We start from the raw sequence: 22,213 nt of genomic DNA, 5'->3' as shown, positions 1-22,213 counted from the left end.
GCCTTTATCTCCTGTAAACAGCTTGTAAAATGATAAAATATATGTAACATTACTTTAGATTATTTTATGTACACATAATAACCATTATCATCTGCAAGTCTTTGTTTAACTCTTAACAAACCAGCATTACAAATTACCAATTTGTTGTACTATGAGCAGGATGGTGTTATGAATAAGTTCCAGACCTCTATATATCCCTCTGTTATCCAGGATTATCAAGATGAAATTGCAGTTGCCCAAGAGAATAAAATCCAGCTCCAGCAGATGGGAGAGCGACTTGCTAAAGCAAGCCATGAAAGCAAAGCTTTGGAGATTGAGTATAAACTTGGCAAGGTCAATGACAGGTGGCAGCATCTTCTAGATCTCATTGCAGCCAGGTAAAATAGATGAATTGTTTATAGGATATAAAACTATGATTGTGTTGTTCTTAGCTGCCCTGGACATTAAGTGCAAAGGTGATCTTAAAAAATACCCTAAAAATTAACTATATGTTTTGAAAATTGCAGCAGGCTAAACAAAGATTTGTAAGGTTGCTCAGTTTCAAATCCTTGAAAATGAGCCTTGAATCCTCCTTACTCACATCCTCGTTTCTTAGGGGTTTTTTCTTCAGAATCCATTGTACGGTACCTGAAACTTTCTGCTTTTATTTTGAAAATGGGAATTGATAGTGTCACTCAGCATGTTACTTCACATCTCATAAGACTGTTTAGTCCTAAAAGACCATTTACTGATTCCATCTATAATACCAGCATGTTTCATTAACTACCCAGTCTGAAGAAAGTTGCATTTCACAAGGTTAGTACTTCCATCCTTAAGGTATACAATAGTACTTTTTGATTGATTAAGTGCCATCAAGTCGGTCTCGACTCTTAGTGGCCACATAGATAGATTCTCTCCAGGGTGATCTGTCTTCAAGTTGGCCTTTAAGGTCTCTCAGTGGTACATTAATTGCTGTCGTAATCAAGTCCATCTACCTTGCTGCTGGTCGTCCTCTTCTTCTCTTTCCTTCAACTTTTCCCAGCATTATGGACTTCTCAAGGGAGCTGGGTTTTTACATAATGTGTCCAAAGTATGATAGTTTGAGCCTGCTCATTTGTGCCTCGAGTGAAAATTCTGGATTGATTCATTCTATGATCCATTTGTTTGTTTTCCTGGCTGTCCATGGTATCCTTAAATTTTTTCTCTAGCACCAAAGTTCAAAAGCATCAATATTTGGACAGTGGCAGCTGTGTGTGTGTGTGTGTGTGTGTGTGTGTGTGTGTGTGTGTGTGTGTGTGAGAGAGAGAGAGAGAGAGAGAGTGTCATTGGTTTTTGCTGTGATGAGTTCCACATCTGGCCTTGAGACTAACTTGTGTTTCACTTACTGCTCTGGTCTGCTCTGCATTGCAAGGTATACTCAGTCAAAATGTGGCTGAAGTTGCTCTAGTTGAGTTCGTGGCTATGCTTGCTGCTAAGGGTGCTGCTGTGGCAGCTGTTGCAATGCTAGGAATGCAAGAAGTCATAATTATTTACTATTTTATTTTATTTTAACATATTTTTATAATGCCCAAAACTTACATCTCTGGGTGGTTTACAACAAAATAAAAACAGAAAGTAAACCATTAGTTAAAACAAAAAGTTTAAAACATTACAACAATTTAATTTTTTTTAAAGAATATTATAAAACAGCATTAAAACCGTTAAAACAATGATTATTAAAAGCCTGGGTGAACAGATGCATCTGTAAAGACTTTTAAAAAGCTATCAGAGATGGGGAGGCTCTTATTTCACTAGGGAGCGCATTCCAAAGCCTCATGGCAGCAGCAGAGAAGGCCCGTCCCTGAGTGGCCACCAGATGAGCCAGTGGCAAATGCAGATGGACCTCTCCAGAGGATCTCAGTGGGTGGTGGGGTTCATGACGAAGAAGACATTCTCTTAAATACCGAAGACCCAAGCTATTTAGGGCTTTACAGGTTATAACCAACACTGTGTATTTTGCCTGGAAACATATCGGCAGCCAGTGTAGCTCCTTCAGTACAAGGGTTACCGTATTTTACGGAGTATAAGACGCACTTTTTTCCTTGAAAAACAACCACCCAAATTCAGGTGCGTCTTGTACTCCGGGGAGAAGTTGGAAGTTGGGCTTGTCGGGAAAGAGGGGGGAGGAGGAGGAGGAAGGGCAAGCAGGGAGGATTCGCTTCCCACCTCCCTTCCTCTCTCGCCAGTCGGGAGCGTCCTAGTCAGCCCGCCCGCCGCCCCCTTCCCCAGGCTCCCTCCGGTTGCCGCTCCGATGCTTCTGCAGTGAGGGAGGCTGCTGCCCGCTGGCGGCCGCGATGAACAACAACAACCAGCGGCTGCCGCCGCCGCGGGTCACCAACGTGGGCTCGCTGCTGCTCACCCCTCAAGAAAACGAAAGCAAAAGGACAGAGCGGGCGCGGTGGAAGGGCTTGGAGGGGAGATGGAGGCGAGGGGAGATGGAGGCGAGAGGAGAAAGAAAGCTCAGAGAAGGAAAGCTCAGAAGGAAAGAAGGAAAGCTCAGAGAAGGAAAGCTCAGAGAAGGAAAACTCAGAAGGAAAGCTCAGAGAAGGAAAACTCAGAAGGAAAGCTCAGAGAAGGAAAACTCTCAAAAACTGGATTAAATTTAAGGTGCGTCGTATAGTCTGTAGCGTCTTATAGTCCGTAAAATACGGTATATGGTCGCTCCAAGATGATCCAGAGACCAGCCTGGCTGCCGCATTCTGGACCAACTGTAGTTTCTGAACTACATACAAGTGCAGCCCCACATAGAGCGCATTGCAGTAATCCAGTCTGGAGGTTACCAGCAGATGTACCACTGTTTTGAGATAGTTCATCTCAAGAAACGGATGCAGCTGGTGTATCCGCCATAGTTGATAGAAGGCACTTCTGGCCACCGCCTCAACCTGTGACACCGGGGAGAGTTTTGTGTCCAGAAGCACCCCCAGACTGCGTACCTGCTCCTTCCGGGGAAGTGTGACCCCATCCAGAACAGGCAGATCAAAATGGTCTCTCAAGTTCTGACCCCGCTCAATGAGTACCTCTGTCTTATCTGGATTCAGCCCCAGTTTGTTATCCCTCATCCAGCCCATCACCAACTCCAGTCAGGCATTTAGGGAGGTTATGCCCGCTCCTGATGATGCTGACATGGAGAAATAGATTTGGGTGATTATTTTTTGGCCATTTTTGGATTGTCTTTGAAATGTGTGTTCTGTGTTGGAAGATACAGATTCCTTTTTTGTGTGTGCTTCTGCAGTGTTTTTCAAGGCAGAGTTTGTTTGTTTATTATCATATTTTTATACCTCCTAGTATGTACATCTCTAGAGTAGCAAAATGCATTGCAAATTGCAGTGCAAAACCTGTCTGTGCACTCTGTGAGTGCAGCTTGTTCCAGCCATAGGAAACAATGGGTAAACTCGAAACACCAAAGGATCCTATGGGGGGTTGGGGAAAAGGTTAAACATTTGTTTAAAATTGCCCGCTTGCCCATTTCTTTTGTGGGTTGACGGTAGGTAGCACCCATTATGCCCTAATGGGATAACCCAACCCACTTTGGTGTCCCTCAGAGCTACCCATATGGAACAATGGGGTGTTTTGAGTTTCTCCCTTGTTCCTTATGGTTGAAACACTTGAAATGTTTCAAGTTTCATCAAAACAGCTGGTTTGACCTCTAGTTTGACAAAATGTTTCGGCCATCTGCGTTTTGTTTCAAGCTCAAAACTAAATGCAGAATCCATTTCGTGCACATCCCTAGTACTTTTAGGAAGCCAGAAACTGCTTGGAGGCAAAGGCTTGTCCTAAGTCACTGGTACTTTTATGTAGTAAATGTTCACTTTATTTAAGTGGAATGTAATGGAACTTTACAAGCTATGCTTTCCCTGCATGTGTGCATTCAGTAATTTATATATGTATAAGATCACCACATGTTACTATTTACATGTGGGATACATGTTAATTTCTACATGAATGTGTGCTGTGTGAAGCAGACCAAAGTCCACTTTTAAAGCATCCAGCCCAAAGAACTCTCATAGTGGCTTTGGGCCAGATACCCATTCACTACCATAAAGATTTATGGTAGGAATGTGAACAAAACAGATTTTGTGTCTTGTTTTGAGCTCAAAACAAAATCTGGATGGCCGAAATGTTTTGCTGAAACAGTGGTTGACCCAACTGTTTTGACAGATCAAAACGTGTAACATTTCAAGTGTTTCAGCCATAGGAAACAATGGGGACATGATGGGTCCTACCTACCACCCAAACCACAAAAGAAATGGGCAAGCAGGTGATTTTAAACAAATTTTTAATCTTTCCCCATAGGATCACAAGCCAGTGCCAGAAAACCAATCAGCAAGGAAAAAACAGGCCACCAAAATAGTGCTTGAAAGATCAAAATGTATCAAAACAGGGTTGTTTTGTTCCGAGCTCGAAACAGGCCCTTTATTTAAAGGGTCTTTTGTTTGACGTTCAAAATGCTCGAAACAGCGCATTTCGAGTCAAAACATTTCGACATTGGAATGTTTTGCACATGCCTAATTTATGGCTTTTTATATTCAGAGTCCTAAACAAGAAACATGGTTTTTAAAAATCATATAAATATGAGGGCAGTCCTTAAAACTGCAGCTTGAACTTTGAATATTTTAGGTTCCATGTACATAAAGCATTTTTGCTTTCTAATAGGAATTTTTCTAGAAAACATTTTGTGCAAGTGTAGGCTGGCTCAGCAGAGATTCTGTTCTATAACTTGTAGTTCAGTCGCTTCCATGATTACGCACATGCAAGAAAAACTTACTTAAACAAGTTCAGTGTGGAGTTCAAAAACATATTGGGGCTATTCTCATGATCAGGAAAAATTGGGCTAGGAAAGCCTAGCCCGATTTTTCCCAATCGTAAGAACCACCGGGCTTTGCTGTGAGCCCAGTGGTTCTCCAGCAGGTAACCTGCTTTGGTAGCCCTCCTCTTAGCCCGGGTTTGCGGAGCGAGCACTCTGCAAACCCAGGCTATCTGGTCGTGAGTAGCCGCAGAGCGGCTCCACGCCGCGGCTACTCACAAGGAGACCCCCGGAGGGGAGGCAAAAAGCCACCTCCCAGCTCCGGGGGTCTCGCCAGCATGCCCTGTGCGCTTGAGCAGGGCATGCTGGAGCTTGCGGGGGCCAATTGGCCCCAGCCCCTGCCGGCTCCATCACGGAGCCAGCAATCGTGTGGGCGGCCGATCCAGCTGCCCAGGGCTACTGCCCCGATCGTCTGCTTAGCCCGCTCCCCACAATATCATCAAAAGCAGGTCTCACTGATTGTGAGACCCGCCTCATTGTATTAAGGCTTGTAATGTGTCCAAGAGTAAAAGACAATTTTAGTAAATTTTAATTACCTGGATAAGTATATAGAATAATGTATTCCAGTTAGTTGTTCATTATGTGAAATATGCAGCAAATTGCTTACAATTCTGAAACTTCCATGATTTACAATTCTGAAATGTACATGATTTATAGTAATATTTAACCCCTTGCCCCCCATCAAACCCTTCATTTCTCTGTTCATCCCATAGAAGCTCTTCTCACGATCACATGAGAAGACTACTCTCTTTTGTGGGGAGGAAAGTGCTTACCTCCCCACAGACGATCACATTCGGGGCTCTGGGCAGGCGGATCAGCGGCACAGACAAGTGGCAGCTCTCCTGCCGCCCACCTCGCCTGGCAGCTCCAGGGGTCAGGTGAAGGGAAGCACCACCACACAGCGCCCCCCCCCCGGAGTCCCAGTAATGCACCATGTGAATGTGTGGTGCATCCCCCTCCCTCTCTTCTCCTGAGTGTGCCTGCTGCGACTGTGAGCAGCCGCGGCAGACACACAATCAATTCAATGAGGTTAACAGAGCGCTTGCTCCGTTTACCTCTTTTAAGGAGGTTACTACATAGGTGGGCTTAGAGCCTTGAGCCCGCTGGTTCCCAGGGGTGAGCAAAACCAGGCTGGGCTCCCTTAGTCCGCTTTTGCTTGCTCGTGAGAATAGCCTCAAAGGTTGCTAACAGTGGTAAACTTTTGACGTTGTGGCAGTTTGGTATTCTGTAGCGGTATTTCTTATAGGTAGAGAAGCCTGAATTAAAGGCTTGGCTTTTTTGGTTGTGAGTAACAATACATAGATGATAGACTCATTAAATCAGGAAGTGGTATTTCTTACAGAGGTAGTTGGTTCCTGAGGATGTGGTTGCTCAAAACTGCTATTGTGTATACATTATACTGCTTTTTAACAAAAAGTTCTCAAAGCAATTTACACAGAAAAATAATAATAAGGAAAAGATGGTTTCTTGTCCCCAGAGGGCTCACAGTCTGAAAAGAAACCCAAGGTAGACACCAGCAGCAGCAACTGGAGGGATTTTGTGCTGGGGTTGAATAGGGTCAGTTGCTCTCCCCCTGATAACTGTAGTGTAAAGAGAATCACCACTTTGAAAGATGCGTCTTTGCCCGGCTAGCAGGGGCAAGCTTAGTTACTAGAGGCAAAGCTATCAACTCGACAACAAGCAATACTTGTTCACTTAGGGTAGAAAGGCTAAAGCCTATTTTAGCAATAGCAATAGCAATAGCACTTACATTTATATACCACTTTATAGCCGAAGCTCTCTAAGCGGTTTACAATGATTTAGCATATTGCCCCCAACATTCTGGGTACTCATTTTACCACCTGATTTACCACCCATAGGGTCACTTCTAATGCAGCCCACTGTATATTGCCCCTCATAAGAAGCTGTTTGTGTTTAATGATTTCTTCCCACCCAACCTGGCTAGTTTCAGCTGTGCCATCACAATCCACTCATTGTAGGAATAGCTACACCTTTTTTCTGGCAGTTCATTTGAGTCATATAGAGACAGCAAACGGAGTCAAATAAAGATGGCAAAGGATGAAGCTTTATAACTATTTAATATATTAAGTGGCATGTGACTGGGGCCAAAGGACACTCATCTAAAATTAAAAGTTCAGATATGAAACTGCTCAACTATTAACAGGTTTAAACTGTGCAATACACTATTGCATGATTGGAGCCTTGTGTGTGTTTTTTAAAGTAAATAGCAGCCCCAGCGCTCGCGTCCCCGATACACACAAAAAGATAGGAACCACAGTGAGAATAGCTTTAACCCTTTGCCTCTCCTGTTTTTGGTTGTCCATGAGGCGAAGCAAAGGCAAGGCCAGTCTGCAGAACCCTGAAGAAGTCCAGGGGAGCAAATTGACTTGACACCAGCCAGAGGCAGACAGAGCCATTACATACGTCTGATCCCTACTTCTCCTGGACTCCACCTCCCTACCTGGAAAGTGGAAACCTTAAACAGGGAGCAGTCTTTTTGGCCCAAAGTCCAGCATTCCTCCTGCACTCTGTCTACTTCTACCAAGCTTATTGCTGGCACTAGTGTGCATATATTGGGGCTGGGGGAGGCATGATGTTGTGGGACAGGCAGCTCTACAGTGGGCTTAAGTTCCAAGGATGCTGCCCCCAGGAGCTCAGACCCTGAGGAAGCTATCTCGGCAGTTGTGGGGCTCTTTTAGGGTTTCATCTGCTGTCAAGATCCAGGGCTAGGGCTGCTTCCCCATGAACTGTAGATGCCTAGCAGCAGGGCAAGTGCTCTTCCACCTCTTCTGGAGTGTTTTTCAAGCCCAGTGGCACCTCTGAATCTGGGGGCTTGAAGGGGACTCTTGGGGTATGTGGGAGTTGAGGCCCATTCTTGGGGATCCTCGGCATCTGATGGCTCTTGGAGGGTCAGACTCAAGAGGAAGTATTGGGGCTGTGGATGTAGATGGCTCTGATGGTTCTGATGCCTTTGCTGAGGTATGTATGTTGTTCCCAGTGCCTTCTGGAAGAGCAGTGAGAGGTCGTTCCTGTGGTGGTTCAGGAAGGGGAGCTCCACCAGGGTTCTCGGCCTTGAGGGACTAGAGATCATTCTTGGGGATTCCTCAGATGGAGCCTCATCTTCCAAGGACATATCAGCCTCCTCTGACTGGCATGGAGGCTGTCTCAGAGTGGGTTCTGACTGCTTCATTCCACAAGTTAATTACACATTTATTTATTTATCGTACATATATACCTCCTAATATATGTATCTCTACATAATCCATTTGAAGAAGTACTTCAAGTGTACTTCTGTACTTCGAATTTACTTAAAAATAAATGTACTTTTATTTTGTCTGTTCTGAAGCCACCACCAATCAGTTTTATTGAGAGAGCATTACATATAGTATTTTGAGGACATTTATCTATAACCGCTTTCTCCATACCATACATAATGTTATAAACCTGTATCATATCCTGCCTTAGTCACCTTTTTTCTAAAGTAAAACCATTTAAACTTTTATGGTAAGGAAGGTGCTTCAACCCTCTAATTCTTTGAACTGGACTTTTCCAGTTCTATAATATCCTTTTTGAGACCGAAACTGTACAAAATTTTCAAAATGTTGCCACACTTTAGGTTTATATAAAAATATTATAGTACTGGTAGTTTTATTTTTAATCCCTGTCCATGCATGAAATTTGCCTTTCACAATTGCTGCACACTGAGTTGACATTTTCATTTCACTACTTATCACTATATCTTTCCTGATTAGTCCTCACCAGTATATATGTAGTTGGGATTTTTTGCCCTACTGTACATCCCTTTACACTTACTTACATTGGACTGAAGTTTGCCATTTTGCTGTCTATTCACTCAGTTTTGTGATATTCTTTTGGAACTCACAGTCTGTTTGGGTTTTCACCATCCTGAATAATGTGATGTCGTCTGCAAGCTTGGCCACTTTATATACCACTTTTCAGCCATTCTCAAAGTGGTTTACATAGAAAAATAAATAATATATAAGATGGTTTCCTGGAGAAATATATAGTGGCTCACAGTCTAAAAAGAAATACAACATAGATACAAGCTAACCACCAGAAGGACACTGTGCAAGGATTGCATAGGGACAGTGCTCTCCCTCTGCTAAATGTAAGAGAATCACCAAAAGGTGCCTTTGTTCACTTTTACTCCAGATCATTTATGAACAAGTTAAATAACATGGTCTCACTACAGATCCTTACAGGGTCCCACTGCTTTCCATTATTAAAGATAAAGTGTGCCATCAAGTCGATTTCGACTCCTGGTACCCACAGAGCCCTGTGGTTTTCTTTGGTAGAATACAGAAGGGGTTTACCATTGCCTCCTCCCGTGCAGTATGAGATGCCTTTCAACATCTGAGCCCCTGGTGGCGCAGTGGTAAAAACTGCCGCCCTGTAACCAGAAGGTTACAAGTTCGATCCTGACCAGGGGCTCAAGGTTGACTCAGCCTTCCATCCTTCCGAGGTCGGTAAAATGAGTACCCAGAATGTTGGGGGCAATATGCTAAATCATTGTAAACTGCTTAGAGAGCTTCCAGCTATAGAGCGGTATATAAATGTAAGTGCTATTGCTATCTTCCTATATCGCAGATGCCCGATATAGTACCAGCGGGGATTCAAACCGGCAACCTTCTGCTTGTTAATCAAGCATTTCCCTGCTGCGCCACTACAGTTTTGATTGTTATGGTTAAGGATGTGCCTGAAACATTTCGGAGGCCATTATAGAGGCCTCCAAAACATTTCAGCCACCAGGGTCGTTTCAGCTTTTGGAGGCAGCGGGGGTGTTCCCTTAAGGGCGTGGGAGGGTGCACTTACCCCTCCCGCCGCATTTCCCCTGCCAGTGCTCTGTTGTATCAAAACCCCTCGGGGTGGCAGCGTACCTCCCTGCTACGCCGTTGCCGTCCTTGGCTGGAAGTGGCCAGAAGTAGTGGCCGGACTCCTAGAACTCCCATGTGTGTTACCTCCATTTGATTTAGTTCCTCAGATGTCCTCTGAAGAATGTGTTGAATTTGATAGCAGCATGTTCCTGATGTGTTAGAGAATACTTGCATCTCACTCCTTATCTGGGATACCACTCAGGATTAAGCTCAAGGTTGTGTCCCCTTTAGTCAGGTCCATGACCAACTGCTCCAAGGCACAGTCACTTGTATCTAGAAATTATTCTTGCAATTTGAACATATGTTTAACCAGTAAATGTGAGGGAAATTAAAGTCACCCATTATAATTATTTCTCCTTTGGTTGCTTCCCTTGTTTCTTTATGCCTCTTATTCCATCCCATCTATCTATCTATCTGTCTATCTATCTATCTATCTATCTATCTGAAATATTTATACCTCACCCCTCTGTACACTACTGCTTGGGGTGGCTGATGAACCTCAGTGGGTTTTTTCCCCAAGGAGACTGTGGTATGTCTCAACTGCTAAATTGTTTTTTGGGACAAAATCCACCCACGGCAATTCTGTGGAGGAGTGTGTATGTGTGTGTGTGTGTCTGTGTCTGTTTGTGTGTATATCAGTGGCGGCTGGTGACTCCTGGGACTGGGTGGGCGCCAAGCAGGTGGCGCAGGGGTGGAGCAAAAAAACTAAAGTAAACAACACTAACTGCTGTGGGCATATAGGAAGTAAAGGGTAAAGTTGTGCCATCGGGTCGGTGTCGACTCCTGGCGACCACAGAGCCATGTGGTTTTCTTTGATAGAATACAGGAGGGGATTACCATTGCCTCCTCCCATGCAGTATAAGATGATGCCTTTCAGCATCTTCCTATATCACTGCTACCTGATATAGGAGTCTGGGAAACATAACAGTGGGGATTCTAACCAGCAACCTCTTGCTCCCTAGGCAGGTTACTTCCCCACTGCGCCATTAGGTGGCTATGTCATTCCAAGAAACATACCTGTAAAAGCCTCTACACTCAAAGACACCCATTTTCAGACAGTTATAAAAACATGCCTTGAGTACATGTTTTGGCATACTTTGAAAATGTTTTGTTGGTTGTTTTTTAAAGGTTAAGAATTCTCTCTCTCACACACACAGGATGGGACTTCTCTCCCATGTGCAACACACACACGGTTCATGGGAGTGGGGGGGGTGGGAGAGTGAGCAGCATGGTAGCTTGACCAAGGGGATCAAATCACACACACACACACACACACACACACAGAGCAAAGGGTTTACTTTCAAACAGCAAATGTTTTCCTTTCCTTCTGACACCCTCAGTCCAACACAGCCAGCTACCTGGGTTCTGCAGTTCCATACAAATTCCAAGCATGGGAGGAGCACAAGACTCCAGGAGAACCAATAGGGCTGGGAGGAAGGTTAACCCTTTCTTGACTGTCTGCTCCTGCTGATCTCCAAGGCCTGGCTTGGAGAGCTTCAGGCTTCAGCGAGGCCTATGCATAGGCCTCTCTGGAAGCCTGGTCCATCTACCACTTCTTACTATTTCAGAAATGCCTAACAGAGAGTTTTAAAATATATATCGATCATTTCCCTCTCTCTCTTTTTACTTGTAACCCTGAATGCCTAGAAAACCATCTGTCTGGCTCTGCAGCTTTGGTGTATTTAAAAATGCTAAAAACAAACAAAAAACCCACCCAAACCCTCCATAAATCAAGTTGTTATTTCCACATAGTACTATCATGAGGGCTTATAATTATTTCTCACATTTGCAGCTTGCTCTTTCCAGGGGCGGGAGGAGCCATGCCTATTCCACTGTCCCGCACAAAGAAATTGGTGGGTGCGGTGGCGGGGGATGTGGCTTGGCCGGACCCCAGAGTGCGTAACTAGGAAGGCGGGTGCAAAAAGCTTCTAAGCTACCCCTTCTATTATATAAATAAAACTGTCCAAATGATGATAGGAAATATCTGCAGACTGCAACTGTGGGAAGATTAGATTCCCAATTTGTGAAATGATGGTTTTTAAATCATGGCAGTCCTGGCAGGAAATTAGTAATTATTGCAAGTTCATGATGATAGAAGTGCAAATAAAGCATGCATTTAGCAGGGGTGGCCCTTTCATGTGGTAGGGCAAAGTGATTGCTTCAGGTACAGACCTGAGGAGAGGGGCAGGGGGCTACCTACACGTTTTGTTTCGTGTCAATTAGCTCCTCAAAGGTGCCCCAACACACACAATCTGACAATTACATTAACTTAACTCACATAATCTGAGGCTCAATAAACAAAATAAATGGTCTCTCAGCATGCTCTGCTCTCAGCACACTGTCCAAGAGTGAACAAAATGGCAATTGCCACTCTCTTCCTTCAGAAGACTACAACAAGGACTGCCTCCGGCCACACTGATTGCTAGTCAGAGGCAGAGGGAGCTGTCAATCAGGATGACGTCTTCCTAATAGGGCTATTTGAATTCAGCCCATCTTTTGACAACAAAGGCAAGCCATGGGATTGGCTCCTGCCTTATGAACACTGTTATGTGAAACTGTTTCGTGGGCTCTTATAGGTGTTTAAGGAATTTTACTACCAGTGCCCACTATATGTCAACACTGCAGGCTTGCAAGCTATAGGCAGGGAAATGCAGGGCTGCAGTGACTGAGTCAGTCAGACCTGAAATGCTGGCAGAGGACAGAATGGCTGACAATTATTATTGCTTTTGGACCATTTTTATTAGTTTCTTTGGACATTTTGGCCTTGGGGGGGGCGGGCATTGCCCACCCAGCCCTAAGTTAAGAGTCTTCACTGGTGTGTATACATACATACACACACACACACATATAAAAGGCTTAGGTGGTCCATGGCAGCAGTATGTGGTAAGCCTCATCCTTGCAGCAGCCACTACCAATCCGGCCGAGGAGAGCAGCGGAGCACAAGAATGTCACCACGTCTGTCTTCTGGCTCTGAGGTGAAGAGTCACTACCCTGACTTCCCACAAACACACACACAGAGCAACTACACGGAAAGGGGAGGGAGGAAAAGGTGGAGACCAGTAGGGGTGTGCGTGGCTTTGAGTCCCCCCCGGTCCGGCAGGGGGGGATTGTGACTTTAAGCGGGGTGGTGGTGGTAGTACTTAAACCCCCCGCCACGCTTCCCCCTCCAGCGCTGTTCCTTTTAAAAATCTTCTTGGGGCGGCAGAGCTCCTCTCTGCCGCCCCTGCCGTCGTCATTGGAAAAGCTTTAACAGAGACGAGCGCTAGCGGTGCGCATGCACCCTGCGCGGCGCGCGCGCTCGTCTCTGTTAAAGCTTTTCGAACAACGACGGCAGGGGCGGCAGAGAGGAGCTCTGCCGCCCCAAGAAGATTTTAAAAAGGAACAGCGCCGGAGGGGGAAGCGCGGTGGGGGGGGGTTAAGCACTACCACCCACCCCCGCTTAAAGTCACAGTCCCTGCCCAGCTGGACCTCCGGACTGGTCCAGCGGTCTAGTCTATCATGCTGGACCAAAACCATGCACACTCCTAGAGACCAGGTGAGTGGGTAAGGAAGTTGAGGTGACTAAAGTGCACCGGGTGCGGAGGAGAGAGCAAGCAGAGAGCAAGTGCATGCAAGGAAGCCAAGTGTGGCTGTGGAGGAGGAAGGGTGGATTCCCTGAGGAGGAGGGGAGTGGCCACCCACCTGCCTGCCTTTCCCGGTGTCATCTTTTGCCACACATACACATAGAGAAACTGGCCCAGGAGCTGCTCATGCTGCTGACGCTGCCACTGGGTCCAGCTGTCAAGCAGGCGAGGAGGAGGAAGGGGGGGGTTCCTTGAGGAAGAGGGGAGTGGCTGCCCACCTGCCTACTTGCCTTCCTTCCCCAGTGTGGAAATCCATGTTGGAATGTTATTATTTATTTATTTAATACATTTATATACCGCCCCAAACCAAAGTTGGGGAAGTCTCCCAGAAAATAGGAAACCTGCATGCCAAGGAGAAAGCTAGCCTGCTGTCTTTGTTTCCTCGGGATGGGATGGAATGGGGTTGGGGGGTGCGAAGCAAAGCAGGCTACCTGGATGGGTGGGGGGGAGAAAGGTTCATGGCGGGGTTGGGGGCATGGCAATGAAGTGTGTGTGTCTGTGTCTCTCTGTCTGCAGGGCTCAGGTGAGGGTGGGGAGGTCTCTGGAGTTAAGGGTCTGTGGTGGGGAGAATCAAGTATGGGCGGGTTGGGGCATGGCAATGTAGTGTGTGTGGAGGAGGAGGAGCAGGGCTCAGGTGAGGATGGGGAGGTCTCTGGGGTGAGGGGTGTGGCGGGGGCGAAGGGAGCAATCAAGTACTAGTGTGCCGATGCTCTGCACAGGTTAAACTAGTTCCTCTTAAACCTCTTAGCTTATTAGACTCTATCACATGTAGAACAACAGTACTCCAGTATGGTGATCTCTCTCCTTTCTACAGAGGTTAGATGAGGTTTGTTTTTAAGCTTATTAGAGTGGAAGGGGAAGCAATACTACTTCCCTTGCATTTTAGCCTTGTTGCTGAATTCACACAGGTCCTTAACTTCCTGGTTTCCTGCATTGCTTCATAGCCCAGCAAAACTATGTATTATATTAAACATGTAGTTTGGCCATATATGCCATATATTTGGCCATATATTTTTTTTCAAGCTTAAATAACAGTTGTGCAGGGGCAGTCTGGATCACAACCAGAGTGCTTTTAACTCCACCATGATCCTAATCCAGATGCCATCACTACCTTGTTGCTGATCTGGGTAATTGGCATCAGTGGAAACATTTCCAGCAGGGGAAATATTAGCTAGAAAAGGTCCGATTTGATAGCAAGGAAAAGAGTTAAAGCTCCTCTTCCCACCACCCCCACACTCACAGACAGTGGTTATGATTGTCATCAGGATCTCCTCACCAGGATCCCACCACTATTATATAAGCTGATAAAAACAAACAATAGGACCAAACTATACACTGAAGTAATGCGTAGTTTGGTCCTATGGGATCCCCTCCTCTTGCGGAGTTACAGTTTCCTTGCACGAAATATACCTCTGGCTAGCTTCACCTCCACATTCAACTAGGATAAGAGGGCCTGGCTTCAAAGCAGATGTGTGCAGCTAGTTTGGTCCCAGATGACCCGGCTGAAAGGAATGCACACCTCCATTTTTCACACCCAGCTTTTAGTTCACATCTCCTTTGGAACAGAGGTGTGCATTCAGATATCAGCCAAATTTACCCCAAAGTCCCTGTGAGCTCTCACAGAGCACTTCACAAAAAATTCTGGTTTTTCATCACATGTTAGAATGTAGCCCGGTCTATATCTGGAGTTTAAAAAATCCACTTTTTGCGACTTTGGGGGGGCAACTTAAAACTCAGAAAACCCGTGCTAGAGCCTGCTGTCAGGGAAAGCTCCTGTAAACTAGATCCCAGCTAGAAGTGATAAAAGAAGATTAAAAATCAGGTGGGCTTTTTCAGGAATACAGAGGTCTGACCCATCTTAAGCTTGGTGCAATCACTAACACTTTTAGTATTAAACCTTCTTTATTTTTGATCTCACATGACCTATGGTTACAGTTTGTTCTGCTGCCTAATTAGGTGTAGAAAAGCAGGATATACATATCCCTAATAATAATAGCTGACATCTCCACTAAAGGTGCAAGGTGCAGCATGCAATGCATCACCACTGCATTTAGTAATCCAGAGTCTCACTGCACTTACAGGGATAAGATTTTTGCTGATTTTCCTCTCCCCTGGAAGTGCTCTGTGAGACTTGGAAGTAGGTCCCTGGGGGTCACATAACCCCCAGGGACCTACTTTCAGGTTGCATGGAGCACTTCCAGAGCGAGAGAGATCTCCCCAATGTGCACCTCAGGTCTCTTGATTACTATGCATTTGAGGTGCTTTGCACACTTTTGTGTGCCTGCACCATTAGTGGTGATGTCAGACAATAATAACAAAAACAATAAAATCTGTACTTAAGCCCTCTGGCTTTGAAACTGAACATTTGCTATACCCCATTCAAGCTTCATTTTAGTCTAACTCTAAGTGCATTTATTCAGGCTGACCTACTACAACAGAGCTGAGAGGTTATAAATTGTTACAGAATTGCCTCCTCAGCTAGGACCTGTTTCTTGGTCCCTCCAGAGTTGAAAGGAATTTTGGAAAACAATACTTTAATAGGAAGATTATCTAAAGTTTTCTTTATTCAGTTTTCTCTTTCGTTTGTTTTTTATCACCTATCAAACAGTGAAAAACTAAAATATTTTATTGATTCAGAGCAATACAGTATTTAAAATTAAAGAGATATTTATTGTTTTCCTGTTCTAAACTGCCTTGAATATAATGTTACTGAAAGGTGGGATTAAGAATACAAATAAATATACTATTAATGTTTTCCCCAAAACTGTAGGGTTTGATCCACTCAGTTAAGCATGTTTAAGTCTCCTTTGTTTCAAATATAGTATAAAGCACATGTTTAACTATCTCCCAGAAATATCAATGGGATTTAAAAGTGCTTGTTTGGATTGTGTCTTACATTTATTGATATTCATTCTAGGGCGGGGGAGAATACAATCATGTTAAAATTGTTAATCATGAAAATATGTAATAATTGCTTTTAGTATAGTTTCCATTTTCTTTTGTAGCTTTCTTTAAACTACAGTAATCCTATATATCTCCCTAGCAGCATATTTTCTTTGCTCTTTGTCCTTGCCATTTTTGAATTCCATGTTAAATCTTTTGCTTCTTATGATCCATTACGAATTCTCCCTCCAAACTTTCCTTTGTTTAAAAAAAAAAAGCCTTCTTAATACTCACCAAAACAAAAAACCCACTTTTGCCATGTTTACAGCCAGACACACTTTTTCCAGGACTGCCTCCTTGGACAGTTGAGTCTACAACTGTTCAGAATCTACAGTGGAGGCTTTTTCCCTCCTACCCTCCCCCATTCGTGTCCTACATTCCAAAAGATCACCCTGGCACATGTTGATGAATGTAAGTTTTATTTAGAAACATGACCATTTGTCACAGCTCCGTATCATATTATCAGGCAGCAGCGACTTACTAGCATTTGTTTAGAGTGTGAGCATTTTTTGCACAGCACTCTGTGGCACACAGTCTTTAGTAGCTTTTGGACTGAATGCTCTTCTTTTTAATACTGGAAAGTTTAATGTTGGTGCTGGCCGATTTATGTGCCGTGAAGATGGCAGATGACCACAGTGTGGATTCCGACCTCCCCGATTGCAATTGCGATGTGACAAGGCAGGCAACATTTTGATCTCTCTTTTTTCTTATATGTATTTTCCTTCTATTTTAGAACATTTTCATATTGTATTGGTGATTGAATGGGTACTAAGTGCCAGTAAACAGATGCTTATGTTTTAAAATGCTCCGGCACTTACAAATCTGGAAGCAGCAAAATGAATTGGAAAGAGCCTTGCTGCTCACAGAAATGAAGTGGTGTTCATTGAAACTGTACACCTGGTTTTGCTACCAATTAAATGCAAGATCACACATTACACGTGATGCATAGTAGAGGATACAGTTGACTGCAAACTTCTGCATGTTATAAATGGGGTGTAGAAAGGGGCTGCCAGGGGGAATGGTTTTATAGAGGTATTTCAAGTAGTGTAAATGTGAACCTGTTACGATTACCATTTTGGATTTATTTTAAACCACCAAAGATGTTCCCAGTATCAACAGTCTGTACAGAACATTCACTTGTTGCTGCTGCTCCAGACAGAAGTGTTATGTTATGATAAACTGCACCCGAACTGAAAGACAATCCTCTACAGCACTGGGAAATAGGAATGCAACACAGTCCCTACCCCCTCCACCCCCCACGATTCAAATTCTAGAGTTCTTCAACCTGCTCCATTTAAACAAACAAACAAACAAAGCTGCATGATTATGCCTGTTAGACTAGGAAGGAAGCTGGGAGAGGCTTCTCTGAGAGTACTTTACCTTTTTAAAATCATTGTAAGTTATTATTAGCAACCAGCTGTCTGACTTGATCATACTGATGACTTGATACACTGTAGTATGTTTGAATCATGGTGAACTAATGTTTAGAATTCAGCATATTTTAAGGATGCATGGGGAGTTTTCATGGTATCTAACATTTCCAACAAATTCTCCATTCATGCCTTTACAGCTGTGTAAAAATGCAGAATATTTAACATTTACATGAGAGTAACGCAGTCAAACTGTTTAAATGTTTTGGATATTTTAATGTCTACAATAGATAGTATACTAGACAATTAGATTAGAAAGTGGACAAGGTTAAGATACAATGTAGGCTATAAGAAAAGTACAGCAAGTTGCAGGGACTTACTGTACTTATGTATCCGGCTTGCTAAATTTATACAGCCTTACTTAAACGTGTCATGTGATGATTCCAGACACTATTTTGAATGTGGAATCTCTGTTAGCAAGGATGGAACTCAGCCTAGGCTTCTTAAAGTGACTTGCTTAGAAATGTTCAGAAGTACTCTGAGAGTTTCCAAGAATGTTGGCTTCCAAAGACACTGCTGCACATTTATATCAGATTTATATCAGTAGAAGACATTGTTTCATTCTGCTCTGGTCAACCGGGTCATCGCTCTTGCACAAACCAAATAAGTTCTTTGGGGCAGTTTGGATGATACAGCTGATTGAGCCCTGACCCATGATTAGTATGCTCATCCCTCTTCCCCCTCCCAGTGCACTGTGTTCTAATCTTCATATTCACCAGAAGGAATGCTTCATCTAAACCACCTCTTCACACACAATTTAAATACTACCTTAATGTAGTATCTGAATTTCATGTGAGGAGAAATTTGCACTCATGTCCCAAATCATGTGCAGGTGGGAATGGTTTGGATGTACTTTATTTACATGAATCCAAACTAGTCCCCCCCCCGCCCCATTTTTTTAATATTAGAAATTCAGAGTTCTGTTCCTTTTGAGTAAATGCAGGTGTAACCTGCATCTAACCTCTACTTCTTAAGGGGTCATCTTAAATTCAGAGTCATCTTCGATCTGGGTAAATATGGTATTGCCCAAACCTGCCCATTGTGTTTCATACCATTTACCATAGGAATATAGGAAGATGCCATATACTAAGTCAGACCATAGGTCCATCTAGCTCAGTATTGTCTACACAGACTCTCCACACTCTCCAAGATAGGGTGCAGAGAGATTCCTGCCTGCACCTTCTCCAAGGTACAGGCAGGAATCTCTCTGCACCCTATCTTGGAGATGCCAGGGAGGGAACTTGGAGCCTTCTTCTCTTCCCAGAGCGACTCCACCCACTGAGGGGAATATATTTCAGTGCTCACAAATTAAGTCTCCCATCCATATGTAATCAGGGCGGACCCTGCTTAGCTAAAGGGAAAAGTCATTCTTCCTACCACAAGACCAGCTCTCCTCTCCATAACCGGTAGTGTAGTAGGATTTTGCATACAAGTATATCTGCTAGTAAACATGCACACTCCAATGCATCTGTGTTTCCTAGATAACACATTAGGGGTGTGCAATTCGGGATTTCGGGTGATTCGGCTCGGACCCGAACCGAATCACCCCTGTTCTGTTTTGTGCCCGAATCTGGGTCACCCGAATCACCCTTGATTCGGTTCGGATTCGGATTTAATCCGAATCCGAATCGATTCGGGGGGTAAAAAGGGGCCCAGGGGCAAAATTTTGGGGTGGGGTGGTAGTGCCCAATGGGTAGAGTCTACCACCCCAATTTCAGGGGGATTGGGCAAAATCCTGATTTTTGGTGAATTTTTAAAGTTTTAGTGACTTTGGGGCAGTTTGGGGGCATAGCATGGGATCTGGGCAAAAGGAGTGGGGTGGGGTGGTAGTGCCTAATGGGTGCAGGCTACCACCCCAATTTCAGGGGGATTGGGCCAAGGGCTGATTTTTGGTAAATTTCTGAAAATTTCATGTCTTTGGGGCAGATTGGGGCAGAAAGTGGGGCCTGGGGCAGAATAGTGGGGTGGGGTGGTAGTGCCTAATGGGTGGAGGCTACCACCCCAATTTCAGGGGGTTTGGACAAAGGGCTGATTTTTTGAGAATTTTTGAAGTTTTAGTGACTTTGCGGCAGTTTGGGGGCAGAAAGTGGATCTGCCCCAAAATAGTGGGGGTGGGGTGGTAGTGCCTCATGGGTGGAGGCTACCACCCCAATTTCAGGGGGATTGGGCAGAGGGCTGATTTTTCGAGAATTTTTGAAGTTTGGGTGTCTTTGGGGCAGATTGGGGGCAGAAAGTGGATCTGCCCCAAAGGAGTGGGGTGGGCTGGTAGATAGTGCCTAATGGGTGGAGGCTACCACCCATCCCCAATTTAAGAGTGATTGGGCAGAGGGGTGAATTATGGTGAATTTATTTGTATGAGGTTTGTCTTCATAAGGTGAAGTGTGCTAAATTGATTACTTCCTCATATTATTCATAGTAAAGGAAAGTGTGAAAAAGTGAAAGTGGGGTCATGAGAGTTGTTTAATTGAAAAAAATCTCATTTGCTATGATAGAATGAGAATTCACACCTCAGAAAAAACTTCTGAGGTGTGAATTCTCATTCTATCATAGCAAATGAGATATTTTTCAATTAAACAACTCTCATGACCCCACTTTCACTTTTTCACACTTACTATGAATATGAGGAAGTAATCAATTTAGCACACTTCACCTTATGAAGACAAACCTCATACAAATAAATTCACCAGAATTCCCCCCTCTGCCCAATCACTCTTAAATTGGGGATGGGTGGTAGCCTCCACCCATTAGGCACTATCTACCAGCCCACCCCACTCCTTTGGGGCAGATCCACTTTCTGCCCCCAATCTGCCCCAAAGACACCCAAACTTCAAAAATTCTCAAAAAATCAGCCCTCTGCCCAATCCCCCTGAAATGGGGGTGGTAGCCTCCACCCATGAGGCACTACCACCCCACCCCACTATTTTGGGGCAGATCCACTTTCTGCCCCCAAACTGCCCCAAAGTCACTAAAACTTCAAAAATTCTCAAAAAATCAGCCCTTTGTCCAAACCCCCTGAAATTGGGGTGGTAGCCTCCACCCATTAGGCACTACCACCCCACCCCACTATTCTGCCCCAGGCCCCACTTTCTGCCCCAATATGCCCCAATCTGCCCCAAAGACATGAAATTTTCAGAAATTTACCAAAAATCAGCCCTTGGCCCAATCCCCCTGAAATTGGGGTGGTAGCCTGCACCCATTAGGCACTACCACCCCACCCCACTCCTTTTGCCCAGATCCCATGCTATGCCCCCGAACTGCCCCAAAGTCACTAAAACTTTAAAAATTCACCCAAAATCAACCGTGAACCGAATCACCCGAATTTTTCGTGCCCGAAATTCGGGTGATTCGGCTCGTGCCTGAAAAATATCGGGGGACATCGGGGGTGATTCGGTTCGGCCCCGAATCACCCGAAATTGTTCGTTTCGGGCACAGATCGTTCTGTGCCCGAAATTTTTTGCACATCCCTATAACACATACAAATGTGTTTAAGCCCTCTTATTCAAGCCAGAGAGCAAAACTGATTGAGTAGACCCAGACACTGGTTTATTTTCCATGTAGTTTGAAGCAGAAGTTATATTGCCAGACTTAGTCAAGGGATTTGAACACTGGTGAATAAAGAGCTATTAAAAGCCCTGCCATGGTTGGTACTTAATCTCCACAAAACCAGCAGTATGTGGATATAAGCCACAGAGTTTGATCTAAGCTTATCCAAACCAAAAGGGGTTGTAAACTGAGATTCTGGTTGAGTTGTTGGAGTTTTAAATCTGAAAATGTTTATTTACTACACACTCCCCTTCAGAGTGGGGATGACAGACTGCCTCTGATATTGTGCCAGAAAAAAAGCCTAAAAAATTTCTAGAGGTGACTAGAAGAAGAAAAATTTGCTTTCCCTATATCAAACTTGTTCCCAAGTAGTGCAGAAATAACAGCCATATAATTTCTCTACAGCTTCCTTGGTGATTTTGATTGATTGATTCTTTAAATTTTTGCTATGCCTTTTGAGACACACTCCTCACAAGGTGGAGACATTACAACAATAGTGAAAGCAGGGACATTACAACAATACTAAACACTAATAATAATATAAACAATGATAAATGATAAAACAATGACAAAAATGTGAAACAGCCAGATAAAATCAGAGCTAAATAAGTTCAGCCTGGATGCCTTGAAAAACAGAAAGGACTTGATGGCACATTATGGTGCCACCAGAGAAGGTTATTCTGCATCTTATCTTATTTTGTATATTATCCACCACTACTGGATATAGTTTGGGGAACTGTCACCTGTTAGAGAGTAATAACCCTGTTAAAATCAGTGATGGAAAACTTTTCATCCTGAATATGATCATTAAAGAAAACTTTGGTTGTTGGGTGGGGGTGGGGACTGCTGTTAAAATAGTTGATACATTTGCTTGTGCTTTTGCTTGTTTTGAAGACGATTGGATCAGCGGTGCTCACAATTAATTTTATTTACTAATGTTTTTCCAGGAGAGATTTT

The 22,213-nt window shown here is 44.1% G+C and overlaps 1 protein-coding gene and 1 long non-coding RNA gene across 24 annotated transcripts in view; one reads left to right on the top strand and one right to left on the bottom strand.

The window, feature by feature from the left end:
- Positions 1–16,594, bottom strand: part of LOC128343622 (uncharacterized) — a 29,245-nt gene extending 12,651 nt beyond the window's left edge. For 2 of the 4 annotated variants that reach the window (XR_008315620.1, XR_008315619.1), the window contains exon 1: positions 16,518–16,586. This is a non-coding gene — a long non-coding RNA (uncharacterized LOC128343622). Of the gene's footprint in view, positions 1–1,364; positions 1,483–9,801; positions 10,003–11,995; positions 12,227–16,517 lie in introns of those variants that run through there. The other 2 variants (XR_008315621.1, XR_008315622.1) reach the window with 2 other exon arrangements.
- The window catches only part of SYNE1 (spectrin repeat containing nuclear envelope protein 1), a 575,028-nt gene that overhangs the window by 488,345 nt on the left and 64,470 nt on the right, over positions 1–22,213 (top strand). For 19 of the 20 annotated variants that reach the window (XM_053292895.1, XM_053292839.1, XM_053292877.1 and 16 more), the window contains one exon: positions 211–377. In XM_053292895.1, the coding sequence (XP_053148870.1) occupies positions 211–377 (167 nt within the window). Of the gene's footprint in view, positions 1–210; positions 378–16,854; positions 16,962–22,213 lie in introns of those variants that run through there. The other variant, XM_053292980.1, reaches the window with a different exon arrangement.

The sequence above is a fragment of the Hemicordylus capensis genome, chromosome 1 (assembly GCF_027244095.1).
Source record: "Hemicordylus capensis ecotype Gifberg chromosome 1, rHemCap1.1.pri, whole genome shotgun sequence".
NCBI lineage: Eukaryota > Metazoa > Chordata > Lepidosauria > Squamata > Cordylidae > Hemicordylus > Hemicordylus capensis.
This window is presented reverse-complemented; position numbering and strand designations above follow the sequence as displayed.